Consider the following 19111-nt stretch of genomic DNA (forward strand, 5'->3'; position numbering starts at 1 on the left):
TCAGCAGTCGTGTCACCCAATGATGATCGATAACCATGCCAACTGGTATTCTTTCCCATCTGAATTTAATTACCACTGTTGAAATTGATGAAGCTTCTTTATAATGTATGTTGACTAAATGGGTTACCTGAAAAAGTGGTTTTCAACTGCAGTCCACAGTTCATATCATGTCCAGTGGCCAGGGAGAATTCCTCATCTTTGAGCTCCTATTTTTCAAACTGTAGCACTTCACTATAAATAGCAATTGGAGCTTCTACTTACCCTGGGTGCAGAAGTCCTAATATCCAATGATCACTAGCTCACATCAGCTATGTAATATTCTCTTTCAGATATTAACCTCTTGAGACCCTAATGTCCTCATACAGTATAAGGACATTCAGTTTCCTCCCAACTACACTGTCTTAATATATATGAGGACCATTATGTACAATTATTTTGCTGCTTTCTGTTTGAGGACACTAATTAAGTTCACAGTAAGGAGAAACTGCTGTGTACACAACAGTGGACTCCAGGTCTCAGGAGGTCAAGACAAATGATGCATATTTTATCCCTACATAAATATTCAAAGGTCATTAGAACTGATGTCAGACCTACACATATTATTGGCTAGATTCATTCAACTAATCACCTCCAGAGATGACTGTTAGCAGAATACTGAACTGTTACTGTAGTTATTATTTAAAAAAAAAAATCATTTGGAATTAGCTTTAGCATATGTATATGCAGTCTAATCTAGATAGTACAGAAGACATCCAATTTCTAAGTCTTGAGTTCACACGTTTAAACTTTAGAATTTTTTTCACAAAATTTTATAAACAATAAGTGAATTTCTATGCAGTTGGGACGAATAAATATCGAACCCGAAATCTTTTTATAGTAATAATTTGCATTGCTTCTTAGGTTGTCACTCCACCTAACCTCTGGACATGAAGGATGATCTCAACATAGATACAAAGAGCTTGTTCTCAACCTAATAACAGTAATTTATTGTTGTGACATGCCCCTCACCTCTTTCCTCTTGTTCATCCCTCCTCTTTATTTCTAGTCTCCATACATTTGAAGAATGACTACTTTGTGAGAGGAGCAGGGCTACCTGGGCGGTTCAAGGCAGAGAAAATGGAGTTTCACTGGGGCCACAGCAACGGTTCAGCCGGCTCAGAGCACAGCATTAATGGAAAGCGGTTTCCAGTTGAGGTAGGGCAAATTATATTGTTTGTATTTACTTAGCCTTGGAAGAGATAACTAGCTACTGTGTTGCCATGGCTTAAACTAAGCACTATGAGGTAAAGAACGTTAGTGCAGATCAGCTTGTATTAGTCACCAATCCAAAACCTGTTCTTTTTTTTTTTTTTTTGCTATATCATTTATTCTATTCGCAATCCATTTGACTTGACCCTAAGAATGTTAACAAAAGAAATTAGCTGTACATGAGCTCTTATAGGAAATCTGCCCGTGTTAAATTGGTTCTGCCAATCTCAAATGAGACCCTAGCGATATCTTGGATGAGTTGTCCCCATGGTTTATCTGACCTGTATATGAGTAGCTTCAGTGAGTAATCTGCTGTGAATTGGAAATATAAATGTCTAGAAAAGTGCTTTTGTTGTCATTTAGTTTAGTCACATTTTTTTCTGCACATTATGTACTGTATACACCATTAATACCACAAAACATTAACATTGTTTGTTAATCGTCTACCAGTAAACTGGTGACAGGATCATGATCACCCAAGGCTCACCCATGCCCGCTGGGATCATTGCCCGGCCCGGCCCAAAATCAAAGCCGCACAAATTACTGAAAAAAAAAATCAATGCTGGCCATCAGAGAAAGACAGGTGCAAAGACCTCAAAGTTGCCGACCTGTCCTCCAAATTACCCAGTTCCCAATCCAATCAATAACCTATGGAATGCACAAGACAAACAAGTCCAATTTAAGGAGCTCGCCCCCATGCCTTGCAAACCCATGCCACCTAAAAGATCTGCTGCCAACATCCTTGTGCCAGACACCACAGCACACCCCTAAAGGTCTTGTGAAGCTCCAGACCTGCTCAGGCAGCACAATGCTGGGCTTAATGTTTTGCATTGTAATGTTCTGGTTTATAGGTCTTTAATATAAAGATGTTTTAGCAGTACAAAAATGTTAATACTTAAAGTAATATTATTAACTCTGCCATGTATTAACTCTCTCGGTCTATATTAATTCTGTCGTGTCTTTTTAAATCAGCTAGCTTACTTAATTATAATATTGGCTAAACATGTGTAAGTTAAGGTGTTTATCAGACCCCAGATCAATGCTACCTGAGTAAACAACCTTTTTTCAGGATATGCAAATTTGCTAATGTGATTTAAAGCTGGTGAAAACAAGCTTATATGTTTCTGTCTGTGAATGCCGAGACAAGCTACAAATGGACACCATTAAAGGCTGCAGGAAAAGTAAAAAAGTTCGAGAAAGAGTAATTGGTTCTCATTAGCAAGACTTTGAATGTGTTCGTCTTTCTTTTTTTTTTATGTTTCACAAGTGCTGATTGGAGTTCAGCTGGAATATGTATGGATGCCCTGGGGTCTTGTTATGTGTTGATTTGTCTGGAACATACCGCTCTCGGTTTCAAATGCAGATGTAACCCTGCAGCATACTGTATATGTATGTTTAATTGTATAATCGGCATTAATAGACAGTTCTAACTCATTACTCAAAACAGCAAGGCAGGTAGTGCTTGGTATGCCGTTTATGCATGTCAAAAGACACAAGGGTAATACAAAAGTAAATTAGTGATGTCAAGAAAACAATGCAGACATTCAGTAGTGTAATGTTAAAAGCTTGAACAGTAAAGAACTGGGTGGGACTTCATAATGAACATTAAGACAAATCGACTGGAACAGGAAATGAACCAGAAATGAATAGTGTTAGTACTCAGGACATTGCGACCTCTGCTGGTAGGGTGGGGTGATGTTCTGGTGGTTCAACAGCAGGCCATGAACTCTTGTGCAAGGACGAAGTATACGTTGTTCCTAAACTACCATGACTCCACAGGATTTACATAAGACTGAAAGTCATAATGAGACATAGGCACTTCTATACCTTGGCAATAGAGGTTGAAATTTATCCAGAATATAGTCTAAAAGTTCCCAGACAAAATTAATAAGTAAATGAAAATAACCAATGAAAAATGATCCAAAAGACATTAAAAAAAAATGTATGACATACAGTTTACATTTGGGTTCATTTTTAATTCTCTCTGGTATTGTCTCATTACAAGGCTCAGCCAGCATTACATCATTTGCCAGTCGCAACTGACATTATCGATATGTATCACAATCATTGTTTACATAAAAAATACCTGCATAGAAGCCTTTCTGGCCCTCTTTCATTTATTGATGATGAATTGCTAAGTTACTAACAGAATAAATGTCAACGTTAAGTTTGCCAGCTTTGTGTAAATATTGCATTTATTTCTATATACAAGTATTAAGGGCCTAAGAAAGGGGGTTATATTCTTTCCTCTTGTCTGAAAGCGTGCAGTCTATGTGCATTCTTCATTTTGGGTGCAGGGGAGGACAGTGAATAAACCTGTGCAATTTTCCATGGTGAGTAAACACTAAGATGTGGAGAATTGTCTTGAAAGTTGAAAGATTGCAAGAGAATGACTTCAGTCAGAACATGATTGTCAGAGAGAGTGAGAGTGAGAGAAAATGTGCGAGAAAGAGTGCTAATCCTATTTCTTTCATTTGAAATATTTTCCCTTTCAATCTTCACGTGTTGCAGATTGACATCTTTTTTTTTCTAACTCATTTGTGCGAATGCCCTGACACAATGTTCAAGGCTGCATATGAACTTTGTATACCGTGCCAGCTTTCATGGATTGTTAGAAATCCTTACATTCCTTCCAATTCCATTCTCTGGGAAAATAAATAATCCTTAATTGTCACAAACGTCAAAGGTTGGATAAGACTCCTGTATGAGGATATGTGAGATCCTGCATTTTTTTTTTTTTTTTTTTTGCAAAAATAGATCAGTAGGAATGTGTATGGGATTTTTCTGCATGACAAAGAGCTGTGAATCAATCAAACAGGATTTCCTCTACAGCATAATGTAGGTCTTTTCGCAAAGCTGTGCATAGGTGTGAGCTGCTCAGTGCTTTGTAAGTTCATTAAAAAGCTGAAGAATGCCAGTCACATTTCCCAATGTGTGCTTGCAGATGCAGATTTTCTTCTATAATTCGGACGACTTTGACAGTCTCAACTCTGCAATAAAGGAGAGGAGAATCATCACTGTCATGGCAGTCTTCTTCCAGGTAAGGATCCTTTTCTTCAGTTTTCAACACACAAAATTGGATTTAGTGCACATCATTTTACAGTTTGAAAGAATCTGCCCAGACCAACGTGCACAACCTACAAAATGTTATTTAACGTTATCAATTGTAGCTTTTTGAGAACATTTTCTTAACTTGTCCTTGCTCATTGAAATTGCTACAAATGTAGCACAAGATTGGGTGGTTAAAATACCAGCACCACTAATATGCACAAGGGTATATTACTTGTCTGTGCGTTTGTGAAAATGAATGAGCAAATGAATTCATTTGACAGGGTTTAGTCAGTAAGGATGATGCATAAATTCGTCTCCCAAAAATATTACTTATCCACATGATTGGATTAATCAGCTAGCTAGTGTCTGTGTTTGAGTTTGCAATTCTTTAGAAGGAAAACGTAAAAAAAAAAAAAAAAAAAAAAAAAACCATTTATCATCAATACAAAATTGATGTTTGACATGCTCGTGGAGACAAAAGGCTCCAATCTGCTCCAATCCCACAGAAAAGCTAATGCAACACAAATCACTGGAAAAAAAAAGTAAATGTTAGGCATGATAGCTAGAAAGACACCAGAACAGCCAGTGCACCACAGCACACCATGTTCAAGGCCAGGCCGGCAAAGAGCCGGGGCTGGCGATTCAGTCTCCCTCGGTTGTTCCGGACAAACAAGTCCAAACCACTAAGGCCCACCCCTCAACCCACAGCAAATGGCTCATCAGTGCACTACTATTTCATATTTATTATAGTATGAAATACAAATACATGGAGATGGATTTACATGGATATAAAGTCCTATTTTTTTCACAGCTCTCTGCATTAGACTTGAATTGCTTTAACTTATGTCATAGTTTCATATCCTTCTGATCAAGTACCTCGGTTACATTATACACTCGTGGAATCAAAATAAGAGAGAGTGATGGCAATAGTTTTTTTTTTTTTGTTTTAGAAACAACTCATTGACAAAGAACCACGCACTTTATTCTCACACTGCCACCGTGGTGACCGGTTTATTCCTCAGGTTTAAAGTGGAGCACAGATGTGTTTTATGAAGACCTGTTTTAAAGCTTTCACAAACTAAGAAGCTGTGAATGCATAAACACTTGCTTCGAGTTCTGGCAGATTTATGCTTCATTGCTATTGGCACAAAAGAGGAATGCTGTCATTTAAAGCAGGATGTGTCCATTCCTCTGGGATGTGCATAGCTAGTCACAGTAGAGCTTCTATGCTGGAACTTCCTTTAGGTTCTCCACTGGTATCCTACCACACCATGCTTCTCTTCATATATAGCATCTACTATAATATCTGTAATTAGCTGAATTGTTTGGAACTCACCAGCCTATACATAACTGTATAAGTGCCTTTTATTATAATAAATTAAGGTTGTAGCCATGTGAACTGTAAGCTCTTATGGAGTGTGTACTATGTAACTATGTTATTGGCTTTAACAGGTAGGAAAGAAGAACAATGTGGCTGCTGAGCCCATCATCACCGGTCTCAAACGGGTTGTTCATCATGGTGAGTTAAAAGTTCAAACGGTAAAATAAATGAAGTGTCTAAAAGGCATTTATCCACATTCTTTGCCAGATAATTAGTGAATCTCACTTTTGGAAAGATAAAAGGTGAAAACATGTTTTCAAGAAATAAATTCATTAAAGGATATCAAATGCAGTCTTACTCAAGCTGTCTAGGCAGGCCAGGACTGATTTGAATTGGACAAATTACAAATTTATCATGTACGAGTAGTCAGGCCAGACTGGCTCAATAATTGGAATGATAAACGCCTCTGCTCATTGGCACTCAGAGGGATGTTACATATACAAATAGCCGATTTAACTACAAGATTAACTACAAAAATATCAGGGCAGATTTATAATCAGGGTGAAAATGACTGCATGACCAAGAGCTTATTGAGAGCTGAAAACCTGCATTAATTCGGGTATGTTTTATTGTGTATGTTGCAATCACCAGAGAAGGAGACAAATCTTGCGCCTTTCGTCCTAAGAGACCTGCTACCGTCCGCTTTGGGGAGTTACTATCGTTACACCGGCTCCTTGACTACCCCTCCATGTAGTAAAGTCGTGGAGTGGATCATTCTCAGCCGACCTGTTTACCTCTCCTATCATCAGGTAAACACCACTCACAAACACACACACACACACACACACGCACACACACACACACACACACACGTATCAACATGTTTAAATTAAGGGCAGAATTTCCTTTCAAGTAAAATAAGTTGATCAAAAATCTATAATGGTTAAATACCAGTATGTTTAGTTAAACCACTTAAAGACTGTAGAATAAGTACATTACAAACTTCATTGATTGTAGAAAATAAACCTAAAATCAATATTTAAAAAAGTTAAAGAATGGCAGAATTTTTTTTTTATATAGCTAAAAGAGGTTGCAGTATGTTTCACGGGACCTTGTTTTCTCTAGGGCTACATTTATAGACCTATTCATGTTTTCCAGCTATTCTGCTAAGCATATTAAATGAAAATTAATTAATAAAAAAAAAAGAGATAATATAGATTTTAGTCTGACTTTGTTCATTCATGGATAGACACTTCGTAGACAAAAAAGTGTCAGCACAGGACAGAAACAAAAAGGAAACCGGACTGGAAAGACAGTGAGATGAGTCACGACTATACCATCACGTATGTAGAAACGTTGCCTCGGCTTGTGTGCACTCTGCTTGAAAATGACTAGTGTCCTGCTCTCATCCCTCTTTCCATCTTACACTGACGAATAACATAATCCAGCTCTTTCTGGGGTTGTGTATGTAAACATTGCATGGAAGATGAATGTGCTAAAATGTTGACAAGCCAAAGTAAAATTCCCATTCTCCCACTGTGTTCAAACACTCACATACATAATATCTAAATTATTTTAACCTACCTCAAGGAATTGCTTAATACTGAACATATTCAGTATTAAGCAGTACAAATGAAAGTGAACTTTAAGTAAATTAAATAAGATCAGGCAAGGCAAAACTTTTTCTGAAGAGTTTCAGTTCTTCCTGCATCTACGTGGGTTTCGTCCAGGTTCTATTTTTTTCCACCCACCTCATAAAAACATGCATCTCAGTGGACAAACTATGCTAAATTACCCGTGTTGTGAATGACTGTGTAAATGTGTAAGCACTGTTGTCCTGCAGTGGGCTGGTGAGCTCTGTTCCTGCCACTGGTCCTGGGACAGGCTTGTGACCTTAATAAAAGATAATGGAATACTTCTTTTTAATGAAATAAATAAATGAATAAACAACTGACACACATTGTATAGGGTTACCTTTCTAGGTAGCAGACCTATTTCATATAGTTATGAAACTGTTCATGTAGAATTTTATGACTTTGTGAAAGAATACACTGCTTTTTTGCATACAGTGCAGAATGTTCACTTTCCTGAATTTTTAGCTGGTAAGTGATTTCCCAGCTCTGATTGTTTTGTTTCTGCCACATGCATTAGCAAATCAGGCCCTAAAAGGTTGTGTGAGTGCACATACAGCTTTGGCCTCCAGTGAGGATTATTGCACTGCTGTGTTCAGGCACTTCACTCAATCAGCCCACTCCAATTGTACACAGCATGCTCTCTATTCTAGCCACTTGTATGTGTCTTTCACATTAGATATCACTTTACCCAGGGCTGGTAGAATGAAACACTTGCCCAGAGACAACCTGAAGACATTTCGATATTTCTTTTGACATGCGCACTTAATAGTTGACACACTGTTAGCTGCTAGACATTGACAGCCTTGTCAAAACACAATATCGGTTTTACAGAGCGGCCAAGGTTATCAAAGCTTTCAGAGTGAATAACTGTATTTGCACAATATGCCTTTATGAAGTACAATATGAACATGTTCATGATGTGCTGATAACTGTAATAATAGGAACCAGGTTCATGACATACCTTTAACATTTCACTGCTGTTTATTACTTGTGCCCTACAGTTGGAAGCATTCTACTCTATCTTTACCACTGAGCAGCAGGATCACATGAAGTCAGTGGAGTACCTCAGGAACAATTATCGGCCCACTCAAGATCTGCACAACCGGCCTGTCTTCAAATCAGCCGTGAAGGATGCTTGGGTTCCAGACCCTATGGCTGATGGTCATGCCAGCTCCACGGATACAGAGCCCTCCAGAGGTAAAGAGAGATTAACCAGTATGATAAATAATAAATAAATAAATAAACCCAATTCTCTGAAATTGCTAAACTGAGCTACACACCAAGAAATACTTGTGAAACTGAATATGGAGAAGCAGATTTTTTTTTAGGTTTTTGTAAAGGTGGACCTCTACCTTTCTTTTCTTCTATTCAATCTCAATCTCCTAAGAACATTCCTCAACGAATAGGAGTCATAAAGTCCAGCAGTCACGCATCTTCTTTGATAAAAGAGAGTAACATGAAGTGACTGCTCATGCCTGGCCAAACAGATCAAATGGGCAGGAGTTTGAATGCTCTTGCCATAAATCACTGTTGTTTCCATCCCTGGCAGAGGGAATTGATTGCGTTTGGCGGTGATGAATAGGGAGCAATGTAACAGAGCCAAGGGGCAGAATAATCATCATTAATATTCATTCTAAAAATAAAACCGTGCAAATATATACTGTGTGGCAAAAATAAAATCTAATTCCGACCGCAGTGCATTACAATGGATGGTGAAAACCTGCATGGGCAGGACAACAGTTTTTGTGCTGTCTGTCAATTTTTGATTAAACTGACAGACAGCATAGAATATCAGTTTAATTTCAAAAGGCACATTTTCTTTGTGTCTTTTGAATCAGTTGTATGCAGCCCTTTTAAAGTAAGCAAATCTATTTTGTCTCTGATGATGACTTCCTCTCACCACAGGCTCTCTTATTGTGATCATGACAAATACTTTTATAATATTTAATTGAACCGCTTTAAGCTTTGATTATGCTTCCACATTCACTGTGGAATTATTTTGAGAAATTTGTGCAATGACACAATATTAATTTCTATTCAGTTCTTTATGCTCCCAAAATCATTTCTCAATCGTGCAGTATGCCTGGGTCATCAGGGAAGAAATGAATCTATTGATGGGTCAGCTGCATACCTGAATGAACCCGTCATTTGGTATATTTAGTCCATCAGCTGACTTAAGTTTAATGCCACATAACATTGCTGAATTTATATGGAGCAACTGAAGCAACCCCAGATCATAACACTGCCTCCAGAGGCTTGTACAGTGGGCATTATGCGTGATGGGTGCATCGCTTCATGCTTTTCCCTTCTCACCCTGACTCTCCCATAATTCTGAAATAAAGTCCATCATTTTCCATTATCCAATCTTTATGCTTCCTACCAATTTGAAGTATTTTTTTTTCTGGTTTAGTCTCAAAAAAAGTCTGTTTAGTCTTAATCCTGTGAGTCACATTGTGCATATGGAAATGTTTTAATATTAAACATAGCTGGGATTTCTACTGTTTTTTTATTTCTTTATTATGCAACTTCACCAAGTGTTGGCTAAGCACTGTCTTACTTTGTCTTTACAACTTCCATTTAGTAATCAAATAAGCTCCTTTTCTTCACAGTTTTTGTATTTACATATAATTAGATTTCATTTACACATTTTTCTATCCAATTGGAAGATCCATATTTTCATACTATAAATAACCTACTTTTTCCATCACGATCAGTGGATTTTGTTTGCCATAATCTACAAAAATCAACAAAACAATACGAGAAAAAAAACACAGATAATAGGATAATGCAGAGATCGAAAGGCATAAAAAGAAAACATGGAGAACATCAGTTCATACTGCAGAGTTTACCAGCTGTGCGCTAAACACACACAGAGCACATTTTCACATCAGAATGGTTTCTCACTATAAACACTATAAAAATGCAAGATTCTTCTGTTCTGCTGTATTTGCATCTAAATAAAACAGTGCAGGGGCTAAATTTAATTCCCAAAACATAATAAGCTATTGTGTTTTAAAAAACAACAAACTATTGCTTTTATAAGGGGAACTGAATGCTACTGGATTTATGACCTTTGCTGCATCTGCTTTGAGACAACTCATTGTGCTTGAAAGACTCATCTACATAATTGGCTTCACACCAGCTCCAACAGCAAACGAGAAAAAAAAATCACACCTTAAAAATCTTAGCTTAAAAAGTTTATAGTTAGAAATATTTTAGATTAAAATGATGATGATAATATTTTTTGAGAGCTGGCTCTGACTTAAACAACCAAATGAAGGTCATAGAAAGGAGTCAAAATGCAGCATAATCCAGAAGATGCCAAATAATAACTGAGTGCCCGTATTTATACAAACAGACCATTTTTATTTGTAATGGATTTCTTTTAAAGTTGTTTTTTAGATGGGCCAGCCAACGTGGACTGAAATGCCACTTAAAACAGAAGCTTGTGGTTAGTGCTAAGCGATATGACCTCAAATCACTCACTCATCGTCAATGCCACTTAATCCTGTTGTCAGGGTCGCGGTGGGCCTGGAACTTAGCCCAGAAAACTTGGGGTACAAGGCAGAGTACACCCTGGACAGGGTGCCAATCCGCTGCCGAGCACACATACATGCACACACTCACTCACACACTACAGGCAATTGGGGAACGCCAATTAACTTAAACAGCATGTCTTTGGAGGAAACCCAGCAAGCATGGGGCGGGGGACGGCATGCAAACTCCATGCACACAGGCAGGAATCGAACCCGGACCCTGGAGGTGCAAGGCAGCACTGCTAGACACTAAGCCACCATACCGCCTGCGATCGCAAATCAATTTTTGCTATTTTTTTCTGAAGAAAAAAAGAGTTTCTCTTCATGCTGCTCCATATCGCAGATTGGACAAGTAGAAGTCATGTGACTACACATGGTAGTATGTTTTTAAGGGGACAGCACATGAGCACACACAGTGATAAAAGTATTAACAGAAAATAACTTCAAAACTGTTTTTGGTGTGAAATTGTTTTTACAAGGCAAACTGAGTTGAGTTACTGATAAAGAATTCAGTCCGTATTTATTTGACATAAATAAAAGAATTTTATTTATTTTATAAATTTTTTATGGAATAGAACAAGGCTGCAATTGAGGTCAGAAAAAAAAATCTCTGTATCGGTGCTGTCTCTCTGAGCAGATCTCTGATTTTGAATGGTACACCACTTGTCATTTAGCATAGAGCATTATTTCATTCATTTATTTATTCATTTTTTTCATTTATCTTCAGTAACTGCATTGACATCCTGAAGCTGTGAGGTGGCAACCCTTCCCACTGCACCACTGCGCTGCCCTGCTGCATTAATTTATGAATACAAAAATAGCATTGGTGTGCAAAAAAATTGGAACCAATGAAAATAGCAACATGCCAGGATTAACCAGCCAATTACTCTTGCATCAGCACAGAAATAGAGCACCCTATCTTGTTTAATCCAATAGTTAAAACTTTGCTTCTCACTATGTTCAGCTCTGCAGTGCCCAACTTATTGCTCTTGTACAGAGGCAGTAGCAGCGATTATAAAGCTGTCGATTGAACTGATGAAGATAATGGTCTCTTGCTGAGTCACTCAGACTGATGGAGCTCTAGGGAGTCCAACTTTCACAGCTGATGCCCTTTCTTTAATTACCTCTTGTTCCAAATTTCCACCTTTTTTCTATTTCACTATCTGCCTTGCCCATCCACATGCAGACAAGATTAACACATACTTGCTGGGTGTTTTCTCTAGATATTCCAATTTAATTTAAACAAGCGAACAAATCTTGATTTACATTGCCCTGTTGGACTATTTTTTACTCATAAACAAAGTAAAACAAAACATTAACACTGTGACCAAAATACTTCTACTACTAATACCACTAATAATACACAATCATGCAAACAATAGTCATTTAATGCAAGGAAATAAAAAGATAATTAGTACTAAATAAGAGGGGGAAAGAAATTAAATAAAACAAAAGAACAGTATTTCAAAAAATAACTTCCACCTCCCAAAGAAATGCCAGTAGGCCGACTGCCAGATCAGGCTTATAAAAAAGGAGACAATTGCAAAGTTCACCAGTTGCCAGTAGAGAGAGATCAGCAGTGCAGTAATATACATTTATATGAAAAATCTAGTTTTCAGAAGAAAATTGACATCACATATATGGCTCTTTGTGCACAGCTAGGTTACTTTAATATAATCATTGATAATACAACTGTTATTCTAGCTAATGATAGTCTAGATAAATCAACAACCCCCCCGCCCCTACCCCCCCGCTCATAAGTTTTTTATGTTTTACGTTTTTTTTTGTCCTTAAGTAAAGTTTGAGGTCTTTAGAATAAAGCTAAAGTCAAGTCCTCATTAATGCACTTCAAAAATCTCTCAAATTCTTAAATAATCTCTAATCACCTAAGATATGAAACTAGTATAAAAGCACCCTGTTTCCCAGTGGTACACTTTACCACTGAACAAAAAATTCTGCAACACTCATGGAACTGAGAAAGCCCCAGAAAGACAGATGCAGTTTCATTCATTTGTGCATTAATTAATCAAAAAAATGTTTGTACCTAGGCCAGAATTTCATTGTGCATTAGTATTTGTTTAAGTCACATTCAAATATGTTAAAAATCAATGGCAAAACTCACTCCAGCATACTTCTTCTGCACTCTCGCGCGCACACACACACACACACACACACACAAACACTTAAGCTAGCAGTTGTTTGAAAGCGTTGAGATCAACTAGGGTGAAATCTTGTGTCTTTTACCTATTTTGAAGCCGTGCCTGCTTAAATAACTTTGATGAGTCAGACAGTTAAAAGATTTAGCTTCACCTTTAGTCTGTAGTCAGGGATCCGTGAAATGTCTGAGATGATAGATGTGCTCCAACTATAATTTGCCTCATTTATGTTCAAACACACTATCCATAATTAAATAAAAATGCTCCCTATTTTCTTTTTAAGGTGAGATCTCAAGTTACAGTACATGTTGTAGGTTCCTTTTCTTCTCTTTTCTTTTGTTTCTTTGACTCTTCCTTGTTCTCTGTCTATCTCTCTCTCATGTTTTTTTCTCACTTCAGTCTGCAGCAGCACTCCTGACAACATGAAGATCCGTCCTCTGAACCGAACAGCAATGATGCTGACCTGGGATCGTCCTTCCACCATCTACCACCCACCCCTTTTGGGCTTTCTTGTCACCTACAGTTGGGTTAAGGATGACGTAACCATAGAGAAGATGTTTACACAGAGCAGCGAGCACCACACTGTGAGTGTCCTAGCTCATAATAATCAGCAGTCTTAAAGAGACAAGGATATAATTAACAGCAGGCAATTACTTTGTTCTTAAAGGGCATTTTGATCTTAAACTTGGTTGCTATATCAATATTAGCTCAATCACTGTAACAGACATTAACTAAGAAGCAGCTAATGAAAAAAAGGCTACGAAGTCCCCCAAGCCCCAGAAAACTCAAAGACTTGCACAGCTGATAGAATTAGACAACATGAACTCTATCTTCTTGGGAGTCTGATGAATGAAACAGCCCCAAACTCTTCACTCCATCAATCACAGTGTCGGCTTGGTCTTCTACATGTGGTATCCATGACAACAAAGATGGGCCCAGCAAGCTAAAGAAAACTTCTGTGATGAAAGCTGCCAATCTTTTTTTTTCTTTTTTTCTCCAGGCTCAGCCGAATTAGATTTGGTGTCAATTGGAGAAATCCATCCGCTACAGCCAAAGCCCAATTACAGCTCTCGACTCCAACACATTCTGTCTCCCTAATCATTTCTGCGCCACATTTACATTTTTATTTCAATTTAGAGCCAGGGTGTTGTCTACATTAGGGAGTCGAGACCAATTTTGTCATAGAAGTCTATCCTACGCAGCTTTCCCATTTCTGGGACCTAGATAATTGAATGATCAGGAAATTTTGAGGAATAAATGCAATATTGGCCTGCATAATGTTGACATAAATCTGAATTTGCATCTAAATTTGTGTCCTAGAAAATTACATTTTGTCAATTTTCTGTCTTGTCCATTTGACATGTTGTCATTGAGTAATTTGTATGCATTTAGAGAAATGTGTTTTGGAGACACTTGAATATTGAAAATAAAACTTAGTATTATAGTATTTCACACTATTATAGTGTGTCACACTAGTATAGTATACTACACTAGTATTTTCCATAATTTCAAAAAATTTGAAAGATACTTAATTGAAGTGTGTATATTTATGCTTGTGTGTCTCCAGCGGGCAGTGATCACACACATGTCCCCAGATGCTCTGTATCTCTTCAGGGTGCAGGCCTTGTGCCAAAGTGACCAGCGCAGTGACTTTAGCCAAACACTTTTATTTAAAGGTGAGTATAATTATGTGTCTAATATTGCATCATTATGACATCAGCTAAACTTTTATTTTGTGTTGTTTCAGCAAATACCACCAGGATATTTGAAGGAACGAGAATTATAAAAACTGGAATGGTGAGTTGTTGAGTAGTTGGTGATTTATCATTGCTGAATAATCATTGCTGTGAGTGCAACTTAAAATAATCACCCCTTTTTTCTCATCTTGCTCTATTCCAGCCTACTGTGTCTTCCTCTTCAGACATGGCGCCCATTAGCTCTGGCTCCTCTACATGGTCATCCTCTGGTCTCCCGTTTTCCTTCGTGTCCATTGCAACAGGCATGGGGCCCCCATCAAGTGGGGGGCAAACCACAATGGCATCCCTGGTCACTAGCTCACTGCTGGCAGGCCTTGGTTTCAGTGGTGGTGTGATCTCCTCCCTCCCTGGATCTCTTTGGCCCACCCATACACCCAGCTCAGGCCCTGCACCAACTCGACAACCGGCCTCTCCTACATCTGAGACCAACCAAAATGGCAATAATCTTCCTCTGTCAGAAGAGGGAGAAATAACTAAGACTCCAGACAAGGAAGAGCACAACCAAGATGAAGATGAGGAGGATGATAATGAAGAAGATAGTGTGGAGGAAAAGAAGAAGAAAGGGAAAAATGTGACTGAAAATGAGAAGAAACAAGAGCAGACCAGTTTTCAGAAAACAGCTTCGTCTGCTTCTCCAACTGTAGAGAAACAGCAAGAGGATGGTTTTGTAGATACAGAACTCCCCACAGTGCCACCTATATCCCCGGAGGAGAAACCCTTCACTATTACTCTCAGACCTTCAAGAGGAGACTTTAGCCAAACAACTTGGCAGCAAGAAAATTACACAACAGATATGCAGCTTGCCAGCAGCCCCACACAAGCCACAAAACTTGATAAAGAGAAAAACAGTTGGCCGGTCTACATTCATACTAGTAAGTGAGATATATAGAATCTGTTGCTCTTATATTATAGAACCTAGAGTCACTTGGTATGTTTACATGACTTTGTGTTACCCTGAATAAAACTGGATTATTGAAAAACATAGAAATATCTGACTGATATTGAACCAAATTATACTAAGACTACTAAGAAACGGTGGTGTCGTCTGCCTTCAGATAACTCCATTAACACAAGGGATAGCGTGACACTTTTGTACAAAAAGTGTACTTGTACGGAATGGACATACAAAATGGACATACAGTACAGTACATATTGCTCCCTATCCAAGCGGAGTCAGATGAACTCATAAATTATTATATATAACAATAAATTGATTCCTCTGTCGTGCTTGTATCAAAAGACAAGGACAGTAGTCCAATTATATGGCCTATTTGAGCTGTAACCCCAGCACGTCATAACCGTGCATATAAACATACCAAATATCTCTCAAACTATCTCTCAAATCTATTTAAGAGACCAGGTGCTTTAAAACTTATCTTGTAAAAACATATATTTCTTAAAAAAATGTAAGGAAGTTGAACTTCTTTTCTTGGTTTGACATTCAGATCAGAACAGCATATCCACAGTGTCCCGAGATCCCACATTCCCTGCAAACAGGATGGAATGGATTATCCCTTTAATGGTGGTATCGGCTCTTACACTGTTCTGCTTAATCATGCTGCTAGCTGTCCTGGTCTACTGGAGGTACGATGTTCACAAACATTATAAAAATGATCAAATTATTATGATGATGCAGTTATTACCTTGCTCTGTTCCATGCGCTGTCTTCATTAATATGCTCATGCTTCCCAGGAAAGATCCCCCTATTCTATTTAGATTCTCTATGCCCTGGGCTGGCTAATAAAACTAATACTATATTAGATTGGTGTATATTACTAATCCTGTGTAACTCTGTGAGAGCCACACCCATGTGTAAGTGTGTAGGATGCAAAACCTTGACTACCAATGAACCGTTGAAGGAGGGCCCCAGCTGGGCTCCAATATGTGAGGCCTACACACCAGCTGTGACGACTACATGATGCCATTAAAATGCAATGAAATGTAGAAGTAAAGATAATGAGAGATGCCAGTAGCTGTTCCACATACAAAAGAATTGTGCTTTTTTTGGTTGTATGTTTACAAATTATTTATCTTTGGTTGGATAATTTGGTTGCTATATCAGAAACCTGAAATTTCTGAAACACCTCCCAGCAACCTGGACGTAACTAGTTTTATAACTGGCACTGATGGTTTCAACAGTTATGGTTATTGGTAACTCAAATACTCCCAAAACTGCTCAGTTAAGATATAATTGGCTTTGAAGGCAAGCACTGAATGAGTAAATGAATAAAAACCTCACAGCTCCTAGTTTATTGCAGGTTACTGTCCATTTCTGTGTGGGTTTCCTTCCACCATCCAAAAAAAATGCCAGTCAGGCAGACTGCCAGATCTAAATTGTCCCTAGATACGAAGTGTGTGTCATGCCCTGCTATAAAATGGCTTCTCATCCCAGGTGTATACCTGCCTCAAATCCACCATGACCCTGACCAGAATAAAGCTTTAACTGAATATAAATTCTACACCCACAAGGAGCAACAAACATCCAACTGCTGGGGATTATTTTTGCAACTGTGCAATTATGGGATACTCATTCGATTCTGGCAAATTATTTCCAAATAATAAGAGAGTAAAAAAAAACTAATTTTATCATTATCTGTGTGGAAACTATTTTGTTAATCTCATCTCTAAAATTGGCAATCTGGCTTAAGTGGAAGAAAGTTAATGGTTAAGTGACTGAAATATTGATTTGGTTTCTGGAACTGAAAGTCTTGTCAGGAAATTTAACGAACTATTATTTTTTAACTGAGCAAAAAGAACACAGATGAAAATTTGACACCTTCCGAGAAAGAATGGGATGTAATTGGTTTATCATTAAGATGTCAGAGCATACTGTACCGTTTAGAATGTTACTGTGTTATCAGCAGTCACACTTGCTGGCTAACATCTCTGGCTCTTTTCTCATACATATCACTGTTTATTTTTTCAAGTAAGATGGTTGCTGTTCAATTACTATGCCAAATTTAACAAATTTAAGTCATTTAACTCAACTAAAAATTTTTACATTGTTATGTGGTGGCCACGGTGATACACTAATACGGTTATTATGTAGGCAACGATCCATCTAATGCTCAATACCAGGAACTCTAACAATCTTGCCCTGCTAGATTTTTACTGTCGAGTAGAAAGTCAGACTTAAAAAATGCATATAAAAGAAAATTAAGAGCTCTAGTTTGCATGGGCTTTGTCCTAAACACATCCTTAACTACACATTGGCTGCGTAGAAACTCACAGAGACAAAAGTGATACATCATTTCAAAGAAAGCATCATTAATATAAATGAGGTATAGGGGGTGATCTCCAGGGCCCACCTCTTTCATTGCATCCCCTCCCTTTATTCCTCCTTTCTATTCTAACACCCATCTTCTCTTTTCATCTCACCTCTGAAGGATGAATAGCTTCTGCTCTTTGCTCTGCATTAGTTACAGGTAAGGTGTTCTTTGAAAGCATTTCTATGATATCTACAAATATGCTATTGCAAACACAGACTCCTTTTCTATTTGAACATTCTGTAGTAAGATCATTTTAAAGCAAGAAGACTACTGATGAGTGTCAGATCAAAGGAGCTTGGAAAGTTTTACTGAGGCAGACTTGCGATGTCTAAAAATGCTTAAACGGTGTTCTTGCTGCTCAGCCATCAGAGGCTAAATGGTTCTCTTTGAGGAGCATGCATACCTGCTGTTAATATTACATTTTTGCATTTAAAGACATTCCAAGACATACTAAAGTGTTTAAACAGCTCTGTTGTCAGATTCAGACACTGGATAGGGTTTGTTTGAAAGGATGCTTGATTTAACCTGAATAATATATTTGTAGGAAGTTTTTCCAGAATACTCATATGTACGTAGAGGACAGGAACACTCCTGAAGTGATTCGCAATGAGAGCTTAACTGGATTCATAATATCTGGTAAGTCTTTGTTTACAGGTCTATTTTATACTTACATGCATACAGAAACACTGTGTCTCTCATTTGCCCCCACGTCACACACACAAACTCTGCCTTCTTACAAATTATATATAGAGAGATGGATGGATGGGTGGAAGGGTAAATACATTTACATTTAAACTACGACATTTGGCAGACGCCCTTATCTAGAACGACTTAAATTTTTATTTCTTTATAGATAAAAAGATAGAACAGTGTTAAGGACCTTGCTCAAGGGCCCAACAGTGGTATCTTGATGGTGGTGGGGTTTGAACCTGGGACCATTGAATCACTAGTCCAATACCTTAACCAATGCGTTACACCTACGACGGACGGACGGACAAACAATTGTGGTGTAACATACAAAGCTGTCAGACATAAGAATTAAAAAGTGATTCCAGAGTTGATCCTCATATCTCCTGTAGTTGGCTAATGGCTTTTTTCGAGTTTGAAGAAGAAGCTGATGTGCAAATTCCGAAAGATAA

General features: G+C 37.9%; 1 protein-coding gene across 2 annotated transcripts in view; it reads left to right on the forward strand.

Annotated features, from left to right (window-relative positions):
* ca16b (carbonic anhydrase XVI b) overlaps positions 1-19111 on the forward strand; it is an 89672-nt gene that overhangs the window by 55552 nt on the left and 15009 nt on the right. Inside the window, exons 4-15 of one of the 2 annotated variants that reach the window (XM_053498697.1) lie at positions 1046-1194; positions 4193-4288; positions 5752-5818; positions 6272-6429; positions 8256-8451; positions 13346-13530; positions 14514-14622; positions 14694-14743; positions 14846-15575; positions 16149-16287; positions 18090-18128; positions 18517-18608. In XM_053498697.1, coding sequence (XP_053354672.1) covers positions 1046-1194; positions 4193-4288; positions 5752-5818; positions 6272-6429; positions 8256-8451; positions 13346-13530; positions 14514-14622; positions 14694-14743; positions 14846-15575; positions 16149-16287; positions 18090-18128; positions 18517-18608 — 2010 coding nt within the window. The remainder of the gene's footprint in view (positions 1-1045; positions 1195-4192; positions 4289-5751; positions 5819-6271; positions 6430-8255; positions 8452-13345; positions 13531-14513; positions 14623-14693; positions 14744-14845; positions 15576-16148; positions 16288-18089; positions 18129-18516; positions 18609-19111) is intronic. The other variant, XM_053498698.1, reaches the window with a different exon arrangement.

The sequence above is a fragment of the Clarias gariepinus genome, chromosome 6 (assembly GCF_024256425.1).
Source record: "Clarias gariepinus isolate MV-2021 ecotype Netherlands chromosome 6, CGAR_prim_01v2, whole genome shotgun sequence".
Taxonomy (NCBI): Eukaryota; Metazoa; Chordata; class Actinopteri; order Siluriformes; family Clariidae; genus Clarias; species Clarias gariepinus.